This window comes from Pyrgilauda ruficollis, unplaced genomic scaffold (genome assembly GCF_017590135.1).
Source record: "Pyrgilauda ruficollis isolate IOZ18807 unplaced genomic scaffold, ASM1759013v1 scaffold36, whole genome shotgun sequence".
Lineage (NCBI taxonomy): Eukaryota > Metazoa > Chordata > Aves > Passeriformes > Passeridae > Pyrgilauda > Pyrgilauda ruficollis.
In genome coordinates, this window is record NW_024525045.1 from 4,136,246 (window position 1) to 4,163,476 (window position 27,231).

At 37.5% G+C, this 27,231-nt stretch overlaps 1 protein-coding gene across 3 annotated transcripts; it reads right to left on the reverse strand.

Moving 5' to 3' along the window:
• Positions 1 to 26,919, reverse strand: RHBDD1 (rhomboid domain containing 1). 3 transcript variants are annotated; one of them, XM_041475775.1, is made up of 7 exons: positions 26,833 to 26,919; positions 22,006 to 22,524; positions 20,611 to 20,743; positions 17,219 to 17,307; positions 15,549 to 15,599; positions 10,953 to 11,075; positions 1 to 2,189 (listed from the first exon to the last, which is right to left on the reverse strand). In XM_041475775.1, exons 2-7 carry the CDS (start codon positions 22,436 to 22,438, stop codon positions 2,077 to 2,079), a joined length of 942 nt encoding a protein of 313 aa, XP_041331709.1. In that variant the 5' UTR covers positions 22,439 to 22,524; positions 26,833 to 26,919; the 3' UTR covers positions 1 to 2,076. The 3 variants fall into 3 exon arrangements, with proteins under 3 accessions (XP_041331709.1, XP_041331710.1, XP_041331708.1); XM_041475776.1 differs by lacking the exon at positions 26,833 to 26,919 and adding an exon at positions 26,594 to 26,826; XM_041475774.1 differs by lacking the exon at positions 26,833 to 26,919 and adding an exon at positions 26,139 to 26,826.
• Positions 26,920 to 27,231: the final 312 nt, after the last annotated feature.

Here is a 27,231-nt window from a genome sequence, read left to right on the forward strand (position 1 = left end):
TCAATTCTGTATACAAAAAAGAAATGTCAAAACAACTGAACATTTATTAGTACTGACATTTTTGTGAATATTTAATGGGATGTATGTCTAAGCTCACTTTACAAAACCAAGTGCTTACAGAATTGTAATCAGGTTTTTGATTTTCCTTAAGTATCCTTTTTTACCTGACTAGCAGCCCATCCTGTGCTTTTAAATAAGAAAAATATCAGAGTTTAGCACACACAGTATATTACACTGCAACTTTTGACCAGAGCATTAAAGGATTTCTGAGGAACCAATGGTACATTCTTCTCATTTACATCCAATTATTACCTGCTGAGAAAAATATACAGGTTTTTGAGACTTATCTTCAATGAACATAAAAAAGTTGGCCTTCTATAAAAGTGTCTGCTGTTTTATTCTATGGCTATTGCATATATACAAAACCAACCAAGCCCAAGAACACACCAGAAATCAGCATTCTGTCTGTACCTGGAGTGACATTGCAGTTGTGCCTGTTGTGTCCCAAAACCCCAAGCCCAAAGTCCTGCATCCTGATATTGTGCTTTTCCCAGCAAACAAGAGCTTCCCCTACATACATTAGCCATACACAGAAAGAGCAGGTACTATTTATTTAAAGAACACAGTAAAACATTTCCTTTCAGGATATTTTTCTGTATGAAATATGCAGCATTGTTTTTTATATTCAAAAAATAACCTCATAGAAAAGTAGACTTCATAAAGCACAGGTTGGTGAAACCCTTAAACTGCTTATCCTAATCCTCTGCTCCATCAGTGCTGATGAGGAGATTCCAAGAGGTCTGTGTCAAAAGCCAATAACCAAATTATTCTTCTGCAATCACACCTCTCTGCAATAGTTTTAGAGGAAAATCCCCAAGTTCTTTCATTCTGAGGATAAAATGCCTGGATAAGGAGTGATTTTCAGGGCAATACTGGAACCAAAGCCCTCGAGGTTCATAAGTTAACATGAAGAGGCAGTAGTGCCACAGGCAGGACAGCCTTGTGTGGAGGGTGTGCCCAGAGGGACAACTGAGCTCTCAGGACTCCTCTGGTTGGGTAAGGAAATTCTCAAAAATGAAAAATTCAAGGTAGCTGGTGTTTAGGTATGATCTCCACAAGTCTACAAACTCTCAGGTCTCAGACTGGTCTTCAAACAAGATAAATATTGAGAAATAGTGGAATTTTTAAAGCTGCATGAACAGCATATACAAAATAAAATTTCCAAGCTTCTTAGAAAGAGAAATAGATGCTTTAAAAAAAGTATATTACTAAATAAATATATGCTTTGTATGGCATAGCCACATACCTTTACTAAAAACTCCTAACAAATTATTTCAGCTCTGTAAAGGGCAGCAATTTTTGATTTAGAACATAAATATTAAGAAAAGCTTTAGGAAAACATAAGTAGTAACAACTCAGTTTTATCTCATCCAAGCTCTATATAATATGGTGTGAGGAAGACTGCAACACTGAAGTTTGTATTAAATAATTCCTTGGTAAGGACAGCAGGGGAAGGATAGCTGCAACTATTTGTCTGCTCAAGAGCTTAAGCCTAGATTCACATGACCCAGCCACTGTCATCAAAGCAATCTTTTCAAGTGTCATTTCACATGGCAATCCCAAAAAATGAGCTGGTCATCGCAGATAACTGAGAAAGGTTTGTAGGGAAAAATTGCATAGCTTTAAAGTTACATAGAAAATGTAACATTTCAGTTGCAATGGAGGAAGAAAACCTGTTGTCTGAGAACATCAACAGTCAAGAAGCCAAGGAATTCTTAAAGCTATACAAAATAATTTAAGGGAAAAAAGACAGTTTGGAAAAACCATCAGCCTTCTTCCATTTAAGGTGCATTAAGATGGAGACAGCCGAAGATCACATTTTGATTCTTATCTCACATTTCTTATTCAAGTTCCAACTTTGAGTCTGAACTCACAAAATCCTATGCAGTTTTGCAACACGTAGTAAAAATAATGGAAAAAGATTATAAATTATTCTGTAAATTACAGATTACAAATAAATCTGTACATATTTTGGTAAGTCTGAATAGCACTTTACATCAACACCTGCCAACTTCATCATCTGTCAAACCTACGAAGCCTTCGCCTTCTCATGTCCTCTTCTGAGTTCTCAGGTGGGAACCAAAACCCATAAGGTCGCTGCCCATAACTGCGTGTTCCTCCACCAAAATCTACAAGACACAATGAAAAACAACTGTCATTTTGGTCTGTAATAGGAGAAAAATGCACATATATCCTGTAAGCCAAAGCATCACAACACAAAGGAGACAGGGAATTGAATGTTTTCAATTCTGATGGTTTTAGGGTAATTACAACATCCAGAAACTGCTCTTAAAGACAGTCAAATAAAAAGAAAAACCCAAACCAGAAAACTACCTCAAACAATGAAGCTACCACCACCCAAAAAACCACCCCAATCCAACAACAAAACCAAACCAAACAATGAACCACAACAAAAAGAACATCTAACAAGTATTAACCCGTTAAGAATAACAAGTATTAACAAGTATTCACATTTTTCACAATCCCTACTTTACACAGTAAACTCCAGAATGTTAAACTATTTCAGTGTCCTCAGCAGTTGCTTCTGGTAAAAGCAGCTTTTGTGTTTGCTTTTAGTACCGAGTCCAACATGTGCAGACCAACAGCAGATGCACACACAGCTCCCACCCCCAGCTGGCAGCAGTTCCACAAGGGAAGGACACGTGGCAGCCCAACCATTCCAAGTGTAAGCAAAATAATCGGAGCAGCAAGAGCACAGCCAGCCCCACAGCTCTGGGCCCTGGCACCCCGAGGAGCCAGGACTGGCCCTTCCAGCAGCTCTCCAGAATTCACACCGAGGCACCCGGCAAAGGAACAACACAAGGCTCGGTTACACACACCAGCTCGGCTGAGGGGCTCTGGGAAACAAAATCAGTCTGCCTTCTGAGCAGAATTACAGTGTTAAGGACATCCAAATTTGCTTTAACGGTAATAAAACCTTTGTAACATTCAGCATTTCTTAAGCTTTCACCTGCCCCACATAGGGTTAAAACTGCATTGTAATGCTGTAGTTTAATAATAGATTTTTAAATCATAATTAAACTACTTGCATTTTTTTAAAAATTATTTCCAGTAGTGAAATTGCCAACTAAATACCACAGTTTCTTATATAAACATTTATTTTTAACAGTATCCGAGGTTAATTTTTATTTAACAAAACAGATACGCCTTACACAGTTAAGACACGTCTTTGCATAGTCCCCATAAAATATGCCCAACACTTCAAATATACATGTGCTTTAATAATCACTAGTAATAGAATGAAGTGTTATACAAAAGATGAAAAATGCTCTTTTACATATTGACCCAAAAATAGAAGGCTAGACAATATGTTTTGACAAATTGTCTTCTTTAGGTCAAAGAAAAGATCTTTTTTTACATCAAACAATATGGTGAAGAGCAAAGTCTGGATGTTTTTGTATCTGCATGTAGATATTTAAATTATCCTGTTACCTAAAATAGTTCCCTGACACCTTTTTTCTTTTAATTACTGCAGAAATATTAATGAAATAACACCTTCATCTTATCAAAATATTTATAAGCCACAGTGTTCAGGAATGGTAATTACGCCAGTGCTACTACTGAAACACCACCTGACATCTGTGCAAGAAACCAACACAGGCTTTTCAACTCATCAGCAAAAACAAATGAAAGACTAATGGTATCTAAGACTGCATTCAAAGGACATGGAAAACTGCAACACTGGATGATAAAAAACCAAAGGATGAAGTACAACAAACTTAAAACAAAACATGAACCCTTCCATGGCATATTTTACGAATTTATTGTGAACTAGAACCACGTTCTGTGAATACAAAAGACTGAGACTCCCATCCCTATCCTGTCACTCTGTGTAGGAGTTTCTTTTGTTACTTAAGTTCACAATTAAAGCACTTGGCAGCAAAAGAAAATTACTGTAACTGCAACAGATGTAACTACACCTGTATTAATGCAATGCAAGAAGTGTTACATCAAACATTCTCACTTGATTTTGCCTCTTCTCTGAAGTTATGACCTTATTTTTAGGTTAGATAATAGGATTTGCAAGACAGTTTCTGTAAGATTCAGGAGGAATATATCAAGCTACCAAACTGTTAAAGTCTCTCTAGTAGAAATATGCAATTAGGTCTGATAAGAGGAGTGTAGCAAAAAAAATAGCAGAGGTATCACAGAGCAGCATGTCTGTATCTCTTTTTCATGCCAGCTCTAGTTGTGTTAAAGAAGAATCTAGAGCACTTCAGTTCAACAGCTTACCATTTCCAGTATCACCATCTGCCCTGGCACTACTGAATGTGGTATTCATACAAAAACCAAACTATACAAACACTTAAATACCTATACAAAGAACAGACACTTCTCATTTCTACAAAAACTCTTAATTCTGGAGAGGCTTTGCTGTAGAAGATAATCACAGACAGCAGTAATTTCTTTTGAACCCAGCAAGGACCACACAGCTAACCAAAACAGAGCCCTGATCTGGATATTTGATCAAATGTCATAACAGCTTCCAATACTTGCTTGGATTTCATTTATACCAGATTTATATAAATTATCTCTTCCATAAATAGTATAGCTCTGCTAACTATATTATAACAACAGAATACAATTAAAGTTTACTAACCGGCACTTGGGTGTGCTACAGATCACATACAGTGTAATACATTGAATACCTCACTTCCCTTCCTTTTTAATGCGAAAATGCCAATGTTTAAAGGGTTCTGTTTAAGAAAATAGGAGTTATCTTAGTTTATAAACATCCACATATTTATTTTTTTCCATAGAATCAATGACATTGGAAAAGACCTTTCAGATCATTGAGTCCAACCCATGACACAACACCCCTTGTCAGGCAGACTCTGGCACTGAGTGCCACATCCAGCCTTTTCTTAAACATCTCCAGGGACAGGGACTCCATAACATCCCTGGACAGCTCATTCATTTTTGATGCATTTGGAGGTAGAAGCAGCAAACTGGAAGGCAGCAAGAAGCCAGAGCCAAAAGCCCAGTGTTGCTTTACTCATTTCATCTCTTCCAGCCAATGAGTAGTCAAGTCTTTAGGTCTAATCAAACTTACTTATGATTTACTGAGTTGTACAGAGAATTTTAAGGAAAGACAGTGTAGGCATTTTTCCTCCTTTTACAATTAAGCAGGACTAGAAGTCTTTTCCAGAAAGAGCTGAGACACAAAAAACATAGCAACCTTTTCACTGTTTTGTTTCACTAGAAGTCAGACAGAAACTACAAATGAATAAAAAATATAAAATGGCAAAACTGCTTTTATTCTTTCCTGTCCTTCCCTCTGCAAAATGCAGACATGCTATACAGTCTGAGAGCTTTGGCTTTTAGTACTTATCGCTGCCCCATTTTTTTTCTACTCAGCTCCAAGTAGACCACATTCATTAGTCTTTGCTATTGTTTCTAACACAGCCCTTTCAGTTTCTGTCAGTGTATGAAAAGAATTTTGTCATGCTATGAAGAAAACTATTTTTTCTGGTGCTGATGTCAATATATCTCATCTACAGACTTGAACATAAACTGGTGAAGAAGAGTGATGGAAGTAACCACTGTTTCTGTGCTATGCTTTGGAACAGCTGACAAATGAAAAATCAAATTAGCAGGGAAGTAGCTGAGGGTAATGAGTTTAGAAGGAAAGTAACATACAATGAATCCAGACACAGCTGGATTGTTACGAGAGCAAGCCAGAACGATCTTGAACAGTCTCTGTCTCTCTTGTTTTTAAAAGAAGATGGTAAAATTGAGAAATACACAAAACCACTCCCTCCCCAAAAGTCTGATAATTTGTTTTGGTTAGGAGAGATCTTTAATTCCTTCATACTTAAGGATTTTTATATTTATTTTAATCATGCTTCAAAATCTCATTTTTCCTGTATCAGTATCACCAAAATAAACTCTTTTTGAAGTAACAAATTTTTAAAAGCAAACTGGTAACATTTTTAGAAAGCATCAATCACCGCCTCATAAGACAAAATTACACACTCAGATCATCCATTTACTACAAATAATCAATGCTACAATGCAGAAGTAAGAGGATAGAGACCATCGCTGGACTTGATGCTCTTCTGCAAAGAATTAAGGGGATTAGTTTTACAGCTACCATTTGGCTGGATACTGAAAATACTCCAGGAGAGATGGCATAAAATAATCTCACTGCATTTCCCAACCATTTAATAATTCTCCAGATGTTAATTCACCTAAAACAAGGCTAAACTCATTATTAACTAAAAATGGTTGATACATTATGTCTTTCTTTCCCAAGTATTGAAAGGAATTTACTAACCAACTCGAAAAACCCTACATAGACATGTCAGTTCCTAGGCTAAGACAGACTGACAGCTATTCCTCTCCTGAGTAGTAAGAAAGCTATGAATAACTTCAGTTAGAAGAATTTCAAGTGGGCTGTATATTTATCATAATGTAGTAGAAGTATTTTGTTGAGCTGCAAATAACAAGGTATGCTTTTCCTTAGAAAATGACTAATTTATTCAGTCAGGCATAAAAAAAAAAGTTCAGAATATCATTTTTAAATGGTCCCAATGAAAAAAAAAAGTAAACTATATACATAATCTATAGAATTAATCTAATGATAAACCAAAGTTAAAATAGTAAATTATGGGTAAATCTAAAACTAGGAATATTCACTGACCTTAGTTTACCAGTAAAAATTCCCAGACTAAGTTTGTTAACATTTGCAAGAATCTTACAACATAAAAAAACCACTTTGCTTTCCCGTTACTGCATTTCTGCTTGCGTAACAAAGACCCACAGCAACAAAGGAACTCTGAACAATATCCCTTTCCCAGTGCCAAGCCTGAGACACCCAGATGGATGGAGGGAGATACCAATGCACACTGGAGCCACTCCCCAGCAGCTCCCACTTTCTCCAAGGGTGAGGGATCCTTTTGTGCAGCCCACACACAGCTCTTGCTAACGATGCCCACAGCTGGGAAGCAGAAGTGCTGCTCTCCAGCAAGGTGACCTTGCCAAACCCTCTGTGAAAGGAACAACTTTTGTTCCTTTATGAACAAGTTACTGAGGGGAAAAAATATTTCCAGAGACCACGGAAGTCAGATAAAAGACTCCCATTTGTATCACTGGGTCTTGGATCAACACCAAGAGGTCTCCACCTCCATATGCAAACCACGCTTTTTAAATGGGTGTAATGTGTATATGAATGCAAACCATCTCTAGTGACATCCAAGATTTAATACTTTTTAGCACTTTCCTCCTATTTTAATTGTCTTCAGCAGTTGAAACAATTGCAAGAAGGAAACCATCCAAAAGAATTGGCAGTACCTGCCAATATGTATTTGCATATTTAGGAACTCCCAGAAAAAAAACACTCAACATTCTGTATACATTTCAGCAAGAAAATCTGAATATATTTTTATCTCAAAATCCATTGCAGCAACAGCAAGAACGTATGTCACCAGCTATGTCACTGTCAACTTATTGCCTAAAGAGCCAAGGAAGCCAATCCTTTAGGCAGCATTTCAAAAATCCCTGCTTTGCAGAACTGGTCTTTACCCCATAGTATTTCAGAGGTGCTAACTGGTCGTGGTACTGGTTTGAAAGGGAAACCCACGGTGAAAGGCTCAGTGGTTCATTTAACTCTTTCGGCGAACTTTGATCACCGTTGTAAAGAGAATTGGGAGTTTTTTGGTTCTAATTTTCAGCAAACCTCTTATCCTACATCAACCAATGTATTTATGAAGAGACAGATGGAACAGAATTCATTAAATATTTCTAAAATAATTCTGACTATGCTTCTTGTTGCAATGGTCTGCCTCTTACACTGGTACCAAAACTTACTGTGTGGAAATGATAAAAATTCACTGATTCATTTTCTCAAAATTTTGCTTAAGAAAGTGCTGCTGATCAGATGATAGAACACAGCTGCAGTTTAAGAAAAGTATTTAGAACAGGAAGTCTGCTCAATGGGTTTTCCAAGAGGTGTGTTGGGTACCATAGTATGAATTCCAAAAACAAAAACTGAAAAGGAAATCCATCACAAAAGCTGCATCTAATTTTCAAAGCCTAAATCCTAGCATATGATTTAATGAAATGTATTTTAATCTGAAACAATGCACTGCATATTTGAGCACATAATCTGCTTTACGGTATTTCTACAGAAAACCACCATATTCAAGTGCAATGACTGGAATTTCTGTAATTGCTGAAAGAACAGATAACACTGGAAATAAAACATACAGCATTTCTCCAGTTTCCTCACATAAATTCCATTCTTATATTACAATCTTCCATGGGCTGGCAAATTTCAAGGACTCCAATAAAACATCCTGTCTCAGTAGCAACAAACAGAAGAGGGAACCTTTCCATGGAACAGGTCAGCCAGATACCCAGGTATTTCCTAACTGCTCCAAATGACTCTGGCTAACCAATACCTGGCCATCGAAAAGCTTTTGGGTGCAGAGGTATTTATTGGTTTAGTTTTAAATCAAAAGCAATGAAATGCATAGACAGTTCATGACAAAATATAAGAGGAATGTCTATACCTGATACTTGTAGGTATTTCTCTTCAATCACAAACTATAAAGAGTTTCACCTCCATTTTTAAAAAGCTTAGTCTTTTGTGGAGAAACACCAGCTTGCAAAGGATTCTTAACATTATTCACATTGAAAGTCAGACACTTAGAAGTTCAACTCATAAAAAATCCCAACACCCACCACAACAAAAATCCAAACCCACATCCCACACTGATCAAGATATTTCTTCTGAGCAGAACAAGCAGCACACAATAGATCAAAGACTTGGTTATACTGGGGTTACATTAAGGGTGGCTGATGATACCAGCATTAAACAAAAATGTCAGCCATATATTTGAACTTCACAGTAAAAGGAGTGTAAATATCAAAGGCTATGAGTTTTTAAAAACCAAAATTATTTTCCTAAGTAAAGGAAGAATTATTGCAATTTGAAACCAATATGAAATTATGAGAATAACAACAAAAATTCAAAAAATGCTCAAATCAAACTAAACAAATAAACTCTGGAGAGAAAACCAATCAATTCTGTTAAAATAGTTTCTTGTTTGAAGCAACAACAGAACTACAACTGAGAATGGAAAAAATATAAGTAGCAATTCCTTTCAGCAGAGACCTAAATCACTAAAATAGTTTGGTAGTCTTAAAATTGATACCTCCACAGATGTCAAACAAGCATGGCAATTTATTTTCTTGCATTAGACACTAATTACTATTATTCTAGAAATTTTCAAGACATTGCATAAAAATAAATCTGCAGTTCAGGAATGCCTGAATGTGGAATAAACAGAAATGCTGTATCTTTAGGGTGGGTTTAGGTAACCCATATATGAGTTTAGAGAACAGTATCTACTGAGCTTAAATTCAATGCATGTCTTAATACAAATTAGCTTTCAGTTGTGGACAACAGCTGATACCAGGAAATTCTGTATTATGTCATTAACCCTTTCATTAGCTTAGCAGGATGCTATCACATCAATTTATAGGAATGGATCAACATTCTACATCCAAAATGGTACATTTTGTAGCCTAGAAGCCATAATAAATGTACTTGTCCAAAGAAAGATGAAAGAGATATTATAAATCAATTGAAATTATTGAAGTACTCTGTTGTCCAAGTTACAGAGCAGCTGTGATGGTTTAAATGTCATAGTTGAGGGAAAAAATTAAAAAGAGAGCCCTAAATTGATTGTGGTATCTGCTATTACAACCTATTTCAAATTATTTTATGTAATTTTTTGTCATGTTAAGTACCTGTTTCATCATCCATGTAATTGCAAGAATCTCTGAATGTTCATGCTTTAGGGAGAACGTATCATGTTCAAAGGCTAGTGCTCATTCAAGCTAATTATTTTTCAAACTAACTGACAGAGAAGAATATCCTAATTGCCTATTAGCACAGTAAATTTCATCTCATCCTTGGTGTCCCTGAAACAGGTGTGATCAGTGACATGCTCTGTATCATGTTCTTTGTGAAATAAGACATCTGCCTATGGGCAAATTGAACCTTTACTCAGCTTGTTTAAGGAAGTACTTTAAGAGCTCAAATCTTAGCTCTCACTTGTCCAAACCAAAGTGTTCCAGCAGACAGGAGAAAGAGGTGCAAAATAAAGCAAGATCCCTACATACCTGATCACACCAAATTCTACTGGGAACAATACCTTTTCCTGCTTCACTTGCCTGTGAGGCTTAAAAACTGTAACCAGCACTGAAACCAGGCACTACCAGAGTGTTAAGAAATGCTGCTTTGGGCAGGGAAGTTTAAAGCAAAACTTGGTTTGCCACAGCAACCTATTAGTGAAGTACTATTGAAATTCATTCTTGTCTTTTATCAAAGGACATTCTCTAAAAAAACATATTCCCTCTTATAGCACAAAACTTACCTTTGTTGAAAAACACAAGCAGATAAAAAAATACATCTTACCTGGAGTGCTGGAAATTATTTAAGGCTACAAATGAAAGTTGCAGATGTTTCACAGTGATACATGTAAGCTTTTAAAGTGCATACTGCCTACTTATTTATTTTATAATCTCATCACTGTTGTTAATATTCTGTTTCCTTGATAGTTTCAAAAAACTTGACAAAAATAGCTCATTCATTCAAGTAACATCTCAAAATGCTTAGTATTAAAAGCTTTGAAGGATTTCTTTCTCAAACTCAATGTTAAAAATTACGCAAAATATCATCTTAAAAAGACAGTAAAATAGACAATATCCCTTACAATGAAGCTCATTTTATATCCATTCCTTCCCAAAATTACAAGATATGTCCAAAAAATAAGTCACGAGGAATACATCTTGTTTTCCCTCCTAAGTCTCTTTCAGCATGAATTACAACTTAAGAGATAAAAATGCAACAAAATTCCTACCTCTTTCATTAAGACTGTTTAGCACTGCTCTTTCAAGCTGTTCTTCTTCAGTGAGCCCACCTGTATAATCAAAGTAGCTCCTTGGAGTTCTGTATTGATAATCTGGATAATAGCCATAATATTCTGTAAAATGAACCAAAAAATAAAATAAATTGCTGCTACTCAGCAAGTGTGAAATCAGATATTGTCTTCTTGCTATCTTTCTTCCACAAAGTGTTTTAATTCGGGAAAGAAAAAATTAGTAGGGCTCAATTACTTATACAATATAGGCCATGAATTAACTTCTAATTTACAAAACCACAGCATTGTAACAAGAGGAAAAAAAAAAAACCCAACCAAACCCAGAAAAAACATGGACCAAATATCTCAATTTTTTGTAACTGCTCAAAGTAAGTGTCACAGAATTGCTATTATCTAAGAAGTTTCACGCAGAAGCTGAAAGACAGTTTTCATCATCTCCTTTTAACATTTAGTTGTCAGCATTTGGACACCTTACTGCTATCACCAGAACACAAACCAGGTACTGTTCAGGCTTTTTCTCCCCACCTCTCTTCCCCTTTCCCCCAGAGCCCATAAAACAATGTCATCATAAATTCCAGTCATCTTTGGACCTAGAGAAGTCACAGGAAAAGATTCCTGCAGCGCTGTACACAGCTCATGTTGTGCTCTGGCACCGCTAAACCTGCCCTGCACAAAGCCAGCAGAGCACAGATCTCATCAGTGTCCCACTCACTGCTGCTGCTGCACTGCTGACAAACCTTTCTGGCCTTTGCTCAGCTGGCCAAAACCAAGCACAGGCCACCACCCACCCAAACACATGGGATTCAAAAGGAAAAAATTACTTGGCTAGAGAATTGAGCAAGACTCTTTTCCTGCTAACGACACAATCTGATCTCGCCTGAGCACAGAAAACCTAAGCTAAGAAAAATTATGAAAAAAAATCACACTTTTCAACTGAAGAAAATCATGAAGAAAAGTTCAATTTTTCTATTCCATTTCTGTATTTTCAAAACACAAATCTTTTGTGATGTGTTCATTTCCAGAGAGCTGAACAAGGGATTTTGAAGAACCAAAGTACAGAAAGGTTGCCAGTTTCTTCCAACTGAGAGAAAATTATACAAAGGTTTTTCAAAATTATGGAAGTGGAAATATTTTTGTGTTAAACAAATACAGCAGGCCATTTCCTTTTTCTTCAGATTATTAGCATCAATGATAGTCTTGTGTTTTCTCATTGGTTCTATCAATTCCAGGTGAAACTTGTGAAGTTTCTGTGGTTAATAACAAATAGAGATGACTAAGTGAGGACGAATAAATAATTTCTATTTAATAACTATTTTGCTGAAGAAAAATATCTCAAGCTCTAGAACCTTTAGACAAATAAAACCACCAATACTCTGTCTTGAAAGTTATACAGGAAAAGCAGGAAAAACTGAACACAGTAACTGTACGAAGTTCTACATAGAATTATACATATTCCTCTGTATTTTCAAATATCCCTACACTGACTTTATATACACATGTACACATACACAATATACACACACATTCTGTCTTTCTCCAATTCTTTCTTGTCTTGAAACACAGCTGACATTGGAAGATTTTTCCTACACCTGCAGTGAAATCTGACTGAGGTACAGCACTTAGCTGTTATGTCTGTACACTCCCCTCATTCTCCTCTGCTTTTTGTTAATCTGAATGAACATTTTCTCAGCTACAAGTTTATTTTCTGGAGGCTTCAAAACTACATGCATGAAGAGTGTAAAAATGTAAAAATGCTACTAAAGGCATGAAATAATCTGATGAAAGCAAAAGGATGCCATATTTTAGGTTTGTTCTATTGCTGTTTCACACTGCCAGCAAGTTGTAAGTGCTCAGAAAGCTGTAATCTTTTATTTTAAAATGAGACACAGTTTGGTAACGTTGACATGTTCAAGATGTTCCTATTAATCAAAATAAATGTCCTAATACTTTATTCATGAACTGCACTTAGAGAAAACCTAGTTCAGCTACTAAATACTAAATGTGCTAAAATTACACTTAAAACCTTTTTTCTTTTAAATCTGTTTCATTGTGCTGTTTCATAAAATCTATTTTTTCTGACCATAGCTTCATCTATTTTTCTACTTAAATTGGTATTTAAAGGCACATAGTAATAAATCAGCAATGTCAGAAAGTGAAAAACTAATCAAGATATGCATCATTAGCCTATGACACTAGAGATAGTTTTCTTCATTCACAGATGGCCAAATTTATTCCATATATCATACACCAAGCAAAAGGTTAAATCTTCCATTAAGACTTCTGCAAATAGGATGAAAGACAATTACAAAGTATATGAACAGGGAATGAACATAACAAATATATATTTTCGTAACTGCAGTTGTAAGTCACTTTAGACAAATGAATTTAGTACAAAGAAAAAATTAAATGGTTATATCTAAAGGGAAATTTAGAAGACAGGATAATTCAGGTTAACTCTCTCCATCTCCCCTTTATCCAAAGGAACTCAAAGTAACAGCATTTGGGGACTGCCCAAAACATGCAAAAAAAGCCCAGCCTTCCTCGTTGTCAGCATACTACAGCTTTTTTTTCCCCTCCCCATCGTGGCAGATCTACTACATGAAATGTCTTCCATTTTCCCTACTTGAAAAGAGCTGGAAAAGCAAACAGAAAAGGCTGTTAAGAATCTCTCTGCTGCTCATCTACTGATGAGCACGCTGGTCTCATACACCCACCCAAGCTCCCAGCAGCTGGCGTTTGTACAGGGGCTGTAACAGATCACAGAGTTTAAATGTCAAGTACAAATTCTTATCTTCATCAGCTATTAAAGGACTTTTTCCAATATAAATCTTTCGAGTTTCCATCCACCCTGCTGTTCTGGGATACTGGAGGAAGGTTCAGTGTCTGTGAGCAGCAGGGCTGGGCAGCAGCTGTACCTGGATGAGCACCCTCACCTGGGCTGGGACTGCCAGCCATGGGAACAGGTCACTTGTGCTCGCTGCACACACTGCGTTCACCTCTCATTTCACTTCACAGTAGTAATTGTTTTATTTCTTGACTGGCCTTTAGATCAAATGTTTTGTGACCTGAGAGTATATGAGAATAATGAAAATCCTGGGTAAATATACTTTTAAGTTGGAACAATCCCTGTTGCTGTTGCTGAAGAAAGCAAGCTAAAATCTTTTGTTTAGGAATTACAAAACAGATGTTTCAAAAATACTTAAGGGCCCAGAATCCTGCTTGTGGGAACTATTTAATGTAATAATAAAATTGGAGATAGATCATGGAAGACAAAGTCCATCAGGGAGAATAAAAGTAGCTATAAACTTGGCTCAAAGGAAGCACATCTCAATTATAAAAGACTACACAAAATAAAAACCCCTGCCTGACGAAACATCAGAGAACAGTAAGACTGATCAAATGTGTGAAATAGTTTCCTTATAAGCAACCAGACAGACTCCAACTTTCTGAACGAAGGGAAAAGATAGCCATTGCTAGTACAGGACTGAAGTCTAAAAAACCACTAAGGAAGGAAGTACATAAAGAATGAAGGTTTAATCTCCCTCCCCAAAGAATTAATGTGCATCAAATGAAATTAGCAGTTAGCAGGTTTAGACCAAACCAAAAAATGACAGATTCTAAAGCAGGAAACAAACTGTGAGTCTTTTCTGATGATGTAGGTGTTAAAAGTGTTCACGTCGATTCAAAGAGCTTTTGACAAATTGATGGAAGAAGGATCTACCACAGGCTATTAAAGACAAAATCCTCCCATAAAACTTTCTGCTGAGAACATCTTTAAGCCACAAGCCACTGCACACTGGCAGATATTTGAGAGAGTTATCACTACGCATTTATCCTGTTCTTCCAGCAGATGTCTAGGAAAGAGCATAAATCACTGCAGGAGGTAAGAGATGCCAGGATATGCATCCCTTAGCTCAGATCCAACACCCAGAGCCCTTCTCCCAGCCTCTCCTGGCCCTCACAGACAAGGACTCCACCTATTATTTCTGTACACTCCACAGGCAATGATTCAATGCTCTGCAGGAGAGGTGAATCAAATGAGCTCTGCTCAGTGTGCCAGCATTCCAACCATCCATCTATAAACTGCAGATGGCCTAAATTCAGTCTGCTGAGAAGGGGCTTTCTGCACGTAAATGACTTCATTTACAGAGAGGGTTCAAAGGAAGAAGATCCTTGTTAAAAGGGAAAAACCACCCTAGAATGGAACAGATAAATTTGCCAGATGAGGGCATATTTACCAAGGTCCAAAAGGCTGCTTTCAGTAGACACAATTTCCCCACTGCTACACCTTGTGCAAAAGGGATGATATTTCCCTGAGGTAGCATTTTAGGAAGTCATGACCTTAATTTGAGGCTTAAACCTCTTGTACAAAATCCATCCACACACTTGCCTGAAGAGGAAAGGTGAGACATGCCCTTAGAAGTAATATAAGTTTAGCAAGTATACGTGTGCAGAATATTTTGTATACTCTGTATGTTTCCATTTACCTAGCTCTCCTATAGGTTTTCTAACCATTAGCAGAAATTGTTTTTAAAGCTGGAATAAGTTTTTGGTTAAGTGGACAAGAGTACTTACCAGAATAGTAGTCTCTTGGCCTGTCAGGCTCAGTGAAGAAAGAAATGCCAGCTAAATAAAAGAATAATGTATATACTGTTAGAATAATCATACTTTCTTTACAGAATCCAAAATTCAAATTTAAAGTACCCTTTTTTTAAGAGTTTGTTTCATAAGATACAGGCAGGAAATCAGTCATGGGTATCTGTGGATTGTTTTGGCATCAATGAGAGAATATACTGTTGCAAGCTTGTATGTTCCAGATTTTATAGCAGAGTGCCACGTTCAAGCAACAGATCCATGCAGACTAGAAAAAAAAGCAAACCAATCTATAATGTTCTCCCAGAACACATAATGAACAATTTCTTCACTGAGAATATTTATTATTAACAATGTTTAATGCATAGAAAACTGAGGACTGGAGCAACACTGCATTATTATTCCTGCTTTGCTACACAGGAGAAAAAAAATGCCTGTGTGCTCAACACTGCTTCCTGCAGCTGTCAGTCACACAGAACCTGCACAGCAGCCAGGGCAGGTTTCACTAACAATACCGTGGGGTTATCACTGAATCCCAGAGAAATTCATTGGAAGGGACCTCAGAAGATCCCCAGTCCAACTCCAGCCAGAGCAGGGTTAGTGAGGAGATCAGAGCAGGTTACCCAGGCAGGGCTACATCTTGCCAAGTCCAAAGCTGGAGCCCCTGAAGCTGCCCTGGCAGCTGAGCTGATGCCTGCCTGCTCCATAGTGATCAGGTCATTCCCCCGTGGCACAGCACCACGCAAGGCTAACCTTTAACTAACGGGACACCTGACGTCTTTTCCTCCAGCCAGGCAGGAAAGCTGATGCTTTGGTGTCCTTTTTCCCTTCCAGCTTGAACATACATGACCTACAGACCATCCCCAAACTGTGATCAAAGCCCCAGTGAGAGAATTCACATTTGAACAATTAATTCCCCACTCTACAAACACCATATCCATGTTCAATTTGATGGAACAGTCATGAATAAACACTCAACCTATCAAGAAGTCAGACAAAAAAAAGCCAAATATTCTGCCAACCAACCCCAGCACAGCTGCTGCATCAGGGCTTAAGACTTCCAATTAAAACACTGATATTTATGGGAGTGTTCATTTAAAAGTCTGAGGGACTGTTTTTAAAACAAGTGTTTAGGCTAAAGATGTCTAAAGCTATAATCTTTTTTAGAAAATAATTATTACTGCAATATGAAATGCTGTAATAACACGTTGGAAAGCTCCAGAAATCCAGCAACCATTTCTTAAGCATCCCACCACCTTTTTCAAACCAAAGACTTCCATTAGAATCAATATAACAGTAGATATTAAGATGGAAACATTTGGTTCTGACATATGTTTATGGCTTCACCACACTTCACTTGAAGTGACGTTTCCATTGAAAGATTATACTCTAAATAAATACTTAAAAAGAAGAGTAAATGGTATTCCTCTAAGTAAAAATATCTGAAAGTCACATTTATTCTTAATTGTTCTTACCCAAATTTAAGAAACAAATTGATTTTTTCTTCTGCACCCACTTGAATAAAATGAGCACATCTTTAATTGTCTAAAAACTTGCTGGAATGGGCTGAATTTCTATATGCAAAGCTTACTGAATTTTAAAAACAGAAGTATTTCTTAGGCAGATTTTGTAAATTCAACAAAATTATATACCTGCACAGGCTTGCATGATCTTTTTCAGAGGTCCCATAGTGTACATCAATCCAACAAGAATCCCTGACAGATGCCCAGCAAAAGAAGTCCTACAAAATAAAAAAATCTTGTGAGTAATGGAAAGGGAGACTTTTTTTGGTAGGGATACAAAAGGGAGAGTGTAGAATTTGTTGTAAAGATAAAATCTCTGAGACTTCCCAGATGAAGTCCCTGAGGGAGACCAAGCACAGAGACATTACCTGTCTGCAAGGTTATAATGCCTAGCCTTGTTTCTTTGTAACTACCTTAAAATTGGGAGTTACACAGTTACAGTAAAGCATTTAATAAATACCCTGAAAAAGCTAATTGGAGAGATAATTTCAGTTGCTACAGAATATGATTCCTTAAAAGTATTTAAAGACTTACCAAAGGAGTAAACTGGATTTAAGCTTTAGAAAAGTAACTTACACTGTAATATCTGGGTAGATCTTACCAAAACCATGCACATTTCTGAGTGAAAGCACAAACACAATACTTTCTACTGCACTATCCATGCAATCCTACAATTAGTCTGAAAGAAGCATGAATTCAGATCCACTGCAATCGTTGTAATATGCTGCCTTCAAAATGAAAAGAACAATTGAAATGCTGAGATCCAAATTCTTTTCTATGCATACCAGCAATTTCTTTAAAAAATATCATTACCATTTGTATACAGAAGGAAAAGGCTCTGGAGTCTTTTGAGAAATCAAACCAGAAGCACATGTTTACAGTAAATAAGGAGATCTGCTCCAGTTTTTTACATGACTATGGAGTACTCTATAAATTCAAAAATCAATTTTCAGCATTCAAGTTAAGAGTTAAACTCTTTTGTGTTTAAACACAGATTAGGAGAAAATCTTCTGAATTCAAGCAAGCGTAAACACTACTTGAAAAATGTTCACCTCTATTACAAAGTTACAGAAGTCAATACACTAAACATTAAAATTTCCTTGTATGTGCAATTAGAAATAACTCATTTATACTCAAAAAAATTAAATAATATGAGCTACAATGAGCTTTTTTTCCCCTTTATAAAGTAGAAATGAAACCTCCTTTTAATGTACCAAGTGTAATGTTAGCATCAATTTTCACGCTCAGGTCAGTGATCTGCAGGAGTTATACAGATGATGGCACAAGCATTCAAGCCAAGACAACTTCCAGGCATCAGTGGTAAAAGGAGACAGGAAAGTGCACCTGTCACTAGAGGGAGGTAAAGATCAAATCTAAATTCCCTCTTTTGCCACCTACTTAACCTCAAACTCATATCCTGCCATGAAGAGCTGAAGTTCTCTCTCCTTGGTAACCAACAACTCTCTAGAGAGTAACACATAAATGCTGATGTGAAAATTTATAGATAAAAGGTAGTTACCAAAATAAAGTATCTATAAGGAACTAATTTTCCAAATAGATTTTCAGGAACAGATTTTCCAAATGTATGAAAAATGCATGCCTGACTTGGGAAACGTCTGACCTCAGAAAATTAAAAATACTTAGAAATCACCTACTCTAGAAATCACCAACATGATATTGGTTCACCTAAGACTTAAGATACCTGCTCAATTCTGGAAGAGGGACAGATTAAACAGAAAGTAACTTTTCACATATCTGTTCTTCCATTAAACAAATAATCCCAAAGACTGCTAAGCAAAGGCTACATCTCAATATCCTTTATGGAAGGTGAAGATTAGAAGGATACTGAATGCACTTGAAATTTTTCCAAAACAAAAACATTAATGAGAAAGAAAATAATAAGATGTCAGTAAATTCCTAAATCCTCTCCCAGCACACAAAGGCAGGTCCAAATTTACTGCATAAGCTTTCTAACTACCTAACAGAATTCTGCCCCAGTTACTGACCTCTTATCTATTCAAAACTAAATTATGCAATTTAGTTTATAAAAGGAATGAGTTAACCATAGACTTCAAATATTATCACCTGCCCTGAGCATACAGATGAGCATGTAAGAGCAATGCTGTGAGAGATACAATTGCTATGGTTCATTGCAAGGCAGTAGGCAGTTACTAATTAAACATGTTGTGTTCTAGAATATGAATTTCTGGAGATCACTATTTGTTTTCTGTAGTCCCTATTACACTTTAAGTGCTGTGAAACTGCCCTCTGTAGAGGTCACTGTAGAGGTTTAAATGAGGCAGCAATCTAAACTCCCATGAAATTATGAAATGGTTTTTTTATATTATTTCTGGACTTCCTATCCACTCTCTACCCAAAGACATTTGTACAGTAAAGTAACTGAAAAAGAACAGCACACAATGACTGAACTCATGTTTTTCCTCTACCATAAACAGTATGATATGGTTTCACTTCATACATAATGCCCTTCCACTATTCTTTAATTAAAAACAGTATTGTTAAACATATCACCAAATAAAACCTATGCTCAGCTAAAACAACAGTTTATGTTTTTCAGAAAATGTTTTTAAAGCACTGAAAGCTTTACTTTTATATTTGTAGCAATGCCATGCAGCTCACAAACAAAATTGCACTTGGGCAGAGCACTCTTCTGTCTTTAATCCTCACTGCAGTCAATTGAGCAGCCAGGCATAAAGCTATAAAACCAGTGCTTAACCTAAGCAATATCTGAATTCTCCTTCTGCACTAGGAAATGTTCCATCAGCTATATCACAGTATCTGACAAGGAGTATCTCAGTATTGCTGAGCTCTTTTTTTTTAATCTTTCTGAAAAGGGGGAAATTGTACATAAACTGTGATTTGATGGTTCATAGGTTTTGTGTCTGTACTTTGCATATATTCAGCAATGTGATTCACAGTTACAAAATATCACATAGGAAAATTATTCATTTGGAAACAGGACTACAAAAATCAACTGCCAAAGAAGAGCAAGGTTCTCCCAGAGGTAGGGGCAGATGAAGTGTGCTGGCACCGAGCACACAGGGCAACTGAGGGAGATGACCAGCAGCACTGCAGGACAGTGACACTGATAGTGACAAAACTGGCAGAATACTGGATGATAGTCTGATCATAAATCAGAGGAGTGACTAAGCCAGAGTGGTCTAGGACAGAAATGGCAAGCAAACAGTGGAATGCTGCTCAGCTAATGAGGCACTTGGAACTCTGGTAGAATAGTTTAGTTACCTCGTTGAAAAGGCACACCCCTTTTCCTTGTCCATCAACTTTTGTCATCTTTCCTCAAATACACCTTCTAGGAACAGTATTTCAGGTTTTTAATTTGAGATATACTCAAAACAGAGGGTATTAAAGAAAAAGCAGACTGCAGGCCCAACATTGCACTGAGATACCAGCTAAAACTACACACACTTCATGAGACATTTCAAACTACTCCAGGTAGTCCAAATCTCTTCTCCTTTCTTTGAAATATGAAATGCACTTACCCTGGGGAGATTAAATGAATAGCCACCAGCTCCACCCAACAAGCATATTTACTGGATATGGGCAATCCAAAGACATTGCTCACTCTTCCTGGGTTATAATGGTTGTTCAGAACTTTCAAAGCAAACAAGACTCCTGCAAACAAGAACAAATCACATGAAGAGAGAAATACTTGTGCACAAATAATAAAGAAATACAAGCAATTTGAAGTACCATGCAGTTTCAAAGCACCAAGAAGCATATAGCTGCATGCCAGAACAGTTCTGTTCTTTCAGTGATACTTTTCAGTGACTCAAAAAAAGATACAAAAATTGCATACTTGTATAACAGCCAAATCTAAGCTGCTTTTTAATGTGCCTGCTCACTGTAGCTATTCAGGTATTCAAAACAATACAAACATAATTTTAAATGGGAGTTCTAGTTGAAATAATTGATAAAATTAGTGAACTCAAAAAAACGTTCTGTGACTTGAGAAAAGCCACTTCTGAATACAAACCAAACAAATACAAGTAAAGCTCAACAGTAGGTTCAAATTCTGAATTAATAGAAAATCATCTTACACATACTCCAGAATCACTTGTTTCTGAAAAAAAAAGTAGATAAATCACCTTTAATCACAGTAAATAATATTAATTTCTAACTGACTGCAACTATTTTATCATGCAACTGCCAGTCATATGGTGGAATGAATTCAGAGAACTTATTGAAAGTGTTTATGAAAAAGACTCTCTCAAGAGAAAGCTCACAGTGGTCTGACCAACTTTCTTAAAGGCTGAAAAAGAGGGCTTGCCTTCTAAGGCTAGGTTCAAATGACAGAAAGGAAATCTCCTACTTATCTAGAAATGCAGGGCTACTTTTCTACTTGACTGCACATTTTTTAAAGAGAAGGAGTTTATTGACTTGATCTGTTAAAGGAGGGGACAAGACCATTACTGGAAGGAAGATGACCAAAATCAGGTGTTTGTATGTTGCTAGCAGAAGCAAATCTAGAGGAGTCTCTCAAAAGACAGGCACGAGTCATTTTAAACTGTTAGGCTTTTCTAGAAGCCGCCCAAGGAACATTATTGAAATGCTTACACGACATTTGAAAATTAAGAGTTCAAACTTCAATTAACAGCAGTATTAAACAGAAAACACATTCTACCAGGATGATGATGTTTTCATGTTCTTGGGTAAAGTCCCTGCTGGTCACAAGAACGTGAACTGAATTACTTCATGCTCATGCCCATAGTACATGCTTTAAATTTAAAAATAGGATAAACATACTGGTGTGACAATCATACATATATACAGATGTACATTTATCCTCTTTCTGCAATTAACCATTAATTAACTGTTATATAGCAACTAGAAATATGAATTTTACACATGTAAATTGGACCAACACTGTATCTTACCTGAAAAACCTACGCCACAATTCATTTCATAGGAAGGATCATCCAGAATTACCACAAGCAAGAGTTCCAGCACCATGTAAACTACTCCAATCAGTACTGAAAATACTGCAATTATGTAGGCAAACCATATGCTCTTCAGCTTTCTTTCCAGCATTATGCCCTTCCAAAGCATGGAAATCATGTTATAATACAAATGCCAATCATCTGCATGGTGGAAAGGAGCAAGCAGCAAACGCTGCCAGTTCTTTCTGTGGACAGCTTCATTTACACTGAGACACACTTCAGACAGTGGCCTCAAAGGATTCAGAAAGAGAAAAATATTCAGTACAAGAACCCCAAGGGTAACAGCAGGAATGTTCTGGAGTCCAACTTGAGAAATTTGATAAAGCAGCAAAAGCAGTCCAGCACTGACTCCTCTTTGCCTTCGTTCCATAGTTACTTCTTACTCAAAGAAATGTGTAGATTATTCCAATTTCCAGTCTTTTCTTCAATTTCAAAACCATACAAGTTTTGGAAATTCTAAAAGAAAAAAGATAACTTGTTATATACATATTGCGGTGTTTTGAAGCTCATCGCTGTTTTTATGACTTTTTAAACAAAAAAATTCATCAAGGTAATCAGCTGAGACCTTTTATATATCAGAACAAAAATTCAAGTGAGGAAAAAAAATCAGAATTTGTAAACTGACACAAAACACAAATAAAAGAGATTTATACAGGTAATCCAGACAAACATTGAGAGAAAAAGCAGTCTTCAACCTCTGTTTCACATCCTTTGACAGGCTGTACTTAATCCACTAAAATACTTGGATATTCTGGACATGTTTTCAGTAATTCTGATTCAGTCAGAATAATTAAGATTTCAGGAAGGAAAACAGTTTAAAAATTTGTTGTGGTTTTTTATCCTGAAAATGACTGCAGTAGACCAGAATACATGTAAAATGTATCTGCTACATTACAATGAAAGTGACTACGTTTTTCCCATGTTATTATCTTGGAAATGCTACATAATGCCTGAGCCTTGTCCAAAACAGAGTGAAAAGAACAGAAACATGCTTTATACCAGGTCTCTTGAACATGTAACTTCCCACACTGGTGCCTTCTAAAACCAGTGTCTAATGATCACAATTTAACTGCAAAGAGCACAGCTGTAGCCCTCACAAAGCTCAAATGAACCAACTTGTTAAACTGCAAATTGGCCATTGAAGATAATTACATTGTTAGGCTTTGACTTTAAAGTCAACATTACCAAAAAAATATAGTTAATCCAAAGTTTAATCAATGTCATTCTCTTTTTCCACACTAGCTCTGATATCAGGTACATCAACATCCCCCAAGTCAACAATCTTCTGCCCGGACCTCTGGCTTTTCTTGCACCACATGCAGAGTTACACCTTTTTCATCACAAAAGTCGACACAAAAACTGTTAGAATTTAAAAGTGAACATCCTTTAAATACTTAAAAGTTATGAGGAAACATCAAAATCTTGCCATACTGTGTTGTTCAAATTCTCAGTCTTGTGTTTTATAGTTCCCATCTCTGCTTCTGATACCCTTAAATTCCCAATTTAAGTACTTTCAACACCCATGCACCTAAGAAAAGAAACCCCCATGCAGCACGTAGCCAGGAACACATCACGGAACAGAACTGGGAATGCTTTCCATCATGATTACAGCAGTGCTAGTTATCACAAACCATTCCCATTCCTGAGAGCAACCAAAAATGTCAGCCAAAACACAGTGTGTGTTTGAGTCAAAGAGAAAAAGATCCCAGAAAGAGAACAGTAGTTATTTGAGAGCCTCCTTAATGCAACTCCCTTAAAACATATAGAGCTTTCAGCTGTTTGAACATTCCTCCTCAGCCTCTACTCTGTTTATTAAGTCTAATGAGGCTTCAAACAACGAAGCACTTTTTTCCTTTTTTTTTGGAAAACATGCCACCTACTTGAAAATGTACAAATTTCCAGAACAGACTTGAAACAGACATTTGTCTTGCATCCAGGCTGCCACGTGTCTGCATTTTTGTCACCTACTCAAGATAAATGTCTGAACTAAACATTCTTGGAATTTGTTTGTTTCGTAGTAAGCAAGTAAAGGCATTTAAACTTATTTTTACTGTAACAAACCCCCTCACTCACTTGGCAACCATAAAATATTAGGTCTTCCCATTACTAAAAAAATCATGTAATAAATATTTTAGTAAATATCAGTAAAAATGAAATGTTCTATTGCCTTTTCCTATAGCTGTAATTTGAATTTAGAGGAAAATAACCTCCCTGTGCCCTTGCTCCCCCTAAAACAGACGTAACTACCCTGAATTTTTGATTTATGTTTATGCAAAACCAAGTACACTCCAGAAAAAAAAAAAAAAATTGTGCATTCAGCCTACATGTTCAGATTAGAGCTAGACCAATGTCAAAACCACTTGAAACACGAAGGGTGAGTATCAGAGCCCAAGCACAAAGCATTCCACAACAAAGACAAGCCTCATCAGGCCCACACCACTTGTCTGTGAAGATAGTCTCGGGATACAAAGGCTCGTCCAGGTAAAGCAGAAACAGTGCTTTTAGGGCAAAAGAGGGCAAAGGAAGCAGGAGCCAACTGTAAACACTTTTACTGCGGCCCTCAAACTTTGAAAAAGGTGGGGAAAATGCATAACAGAAGAAACAACCAATGCAAGGAAAAACAAACTAAAAAATTGAAACAATTAATCTTCCTGTTTATATTCTGTAGGTATGCAAGGAGAAGGTCAGCCACAAGCTGTCAGCTACAATAAGCTTTGAAATGTCCAGTCAACTGCATAGCTCATAGCAAAAACAAGATTGTGACTTAATTATAAAATTAATTACTTCATAAAGAACAACTTCTGAATTCATCAGATTTGCCTTTAAAGGGCTTTCCTTCATGGAGGAATACTGAATGGTGAACTCAAAAGACACAGCATTTCAGAATTTGGTAAGAGAAGTCACACACTCGTAATAAAAATGTTTTAAAACAATTTAAACTCCCTTACTGAGACAATTCAAAGTTAAATATCAACGTTCAGTGACTTCAAAAATGGCTGTATCACAGTCTTTTTTTGTTATGCAACATTTTAAAGTTTTCTGTGAGAATAAAGAAGTTCTTCCACCTCTTATATCTGCTTCAGCATGAAAACTGAAAATCTTTTAGAGATTTTTAATCCTCTTAGGTACCACTAAAAGAGGAAGACCTTAAAAAAATAAGCTTTTAAACTAAAAACTTCACCTTAAAACTGAAAATTGTGTTCTGAAGGGGGTAACAATTACTGTTCACAATAAAATATACACGTTAAACAATACATGCCAAGAATCATTTTAGCCACCTTACCCCAAAATAAATGAGACAGCTTTCACAGGAAAGAACCCAAGGGACTAGGTCAAATCTCTCTCATAACAGACAGTAATTAGTAACTGCCTTTCAAAACACCAGGATACATCTACACTAATTGAACTCGGAGAAGTGAATTAGTCATAAATATTTAATATCACTGTACTTGTAAAGGTAAGAGGATGCCACAGCTTAAAATAAAAACACATCAAAACAACAGTGAACTTCAGATTAGGCCACAGCTGAGTTTTAACTCCACAGATGTTTAACTCAGGTTCAGGGATTTGGGGTTTGTTGGGTTTTTTTCCCCACACTCGATTGCAATTGTTACAATGTCCAATGTTAAAACTGGGTAATCATACTAGAAGAGCATCCCCCTTTATCTGAAGAATTTTTTAATATTATGAAAAATTAAACCGTCAAAGATTGCCTGACTCCACTACAGAAGTGTGAAGCACAACAGCTCTCACAATTTTGGCATTCCTTGGTAGCTTCGAGGGAAGATTTGTCTGCAGCGTGTAAGAGAAAGGAAGAACAGGAAACACACTTTCTGAAGAAACCCATTTTAAGTAATAGTCGTTAAATAAACAATTCAGAAACATATGCTTTCTAGTATTAGCGTTATACTACTGTTGTCAACACCTCCCATCTGTCAATAAAATCCAGTTCCAGGAAGAACATCACTGGGCTATTTCAGGAAATCAAACCAGCTCAGGTATTGTAAATTACATTTTACAGACACCTGAATTGCTCAAACTCGGTGTTTAACAACTGTAAGAAGGCTTACCAAATGTTGACAAGATATACTTGCCACTGCTTCTTCTTTGATACAGCTGCAAGTTATTTGCAGATTTTGGGGGTAAGTTTTTTTGTTTTGTAGTATTAATAAAGAAAGGGATACAGTTGTGGCGAGTTATTGATTTCTTTAAGGAGTTGTTTATAGAATTTATAAAAAATGCCACTGGGGAAAATGGAGCAAACGAAAGCAGTAAGGAGCACACTCGTGCAGGTGTGGCTGCGGATAAGCCCCGCGGGCTGCCGGCTCCTCCCGCGCACCGAGCGCGCTCCCACAACCGAGTCCACAGGCACGACGCCGGGCGTGCGTATAAAGATAAAGGCTGCGAAACAGTGAAACATCGGCGGTTCGACTTCGCAGGCTGCTTCACCTCAGTAATTCACACCACCACTCCTTGCAGCGGCCGAGGGAAACCTCCTAGAGAGCGCAGCTTGAGGGCAGCTTACCCAGCGCAGACCCCGCTTGTCAGGGCTTGCACCGGGCACCCCCCTCAGCAGGGCGGCGCTCCCCCGTGTGGGCCGCGCCCCTCACGGCCAGGGGCGCGCTCTCCGCCGGGAGGCGGCGGCAAAGGCAAGACAGGAGGAGGGCAGGAGAGTAGAATAGGAGAGCACGGCAGGAGGAGCCGCGCAGGGACGGGGAGGAGGTGGCGACGGCGGCTCCAGCATCCCCCCGCCCCTGCACTCACGTTCTCCGGCGGCGGCAGCACCCGGAACCTCGCGCCGCCCCGCGTGACCCGCGGCCGCCACTCCGCGGCGAGGGGCGCGGCCCCGGCCCCGCCCGGGGAACGCACTGCGCCTGCGCTGGGGCCGCCGCGCCGCCAGGGGCGCTGTGCGCGGGCGGGCTGAGGGCGGAGGGCGGGGGCGGGAAAGCTGAGGCGGCGTCTAGGGGCGGGTGTTGGTCGCTGGTACTGCCCACTATTAAAATACATAATCCGGTTTCCTTTGAGAGCATTTTTCTGCACATGCTAAACAGTAACTAGTTCTGTAAGTTTAATACTTCGAGGACTTTTTTTTTTTTTTTCCCAGGGTTAAAAGCAATTAGATGGACACATTGCAGAATCACAGAATCAACAAAGTTGGAAAAG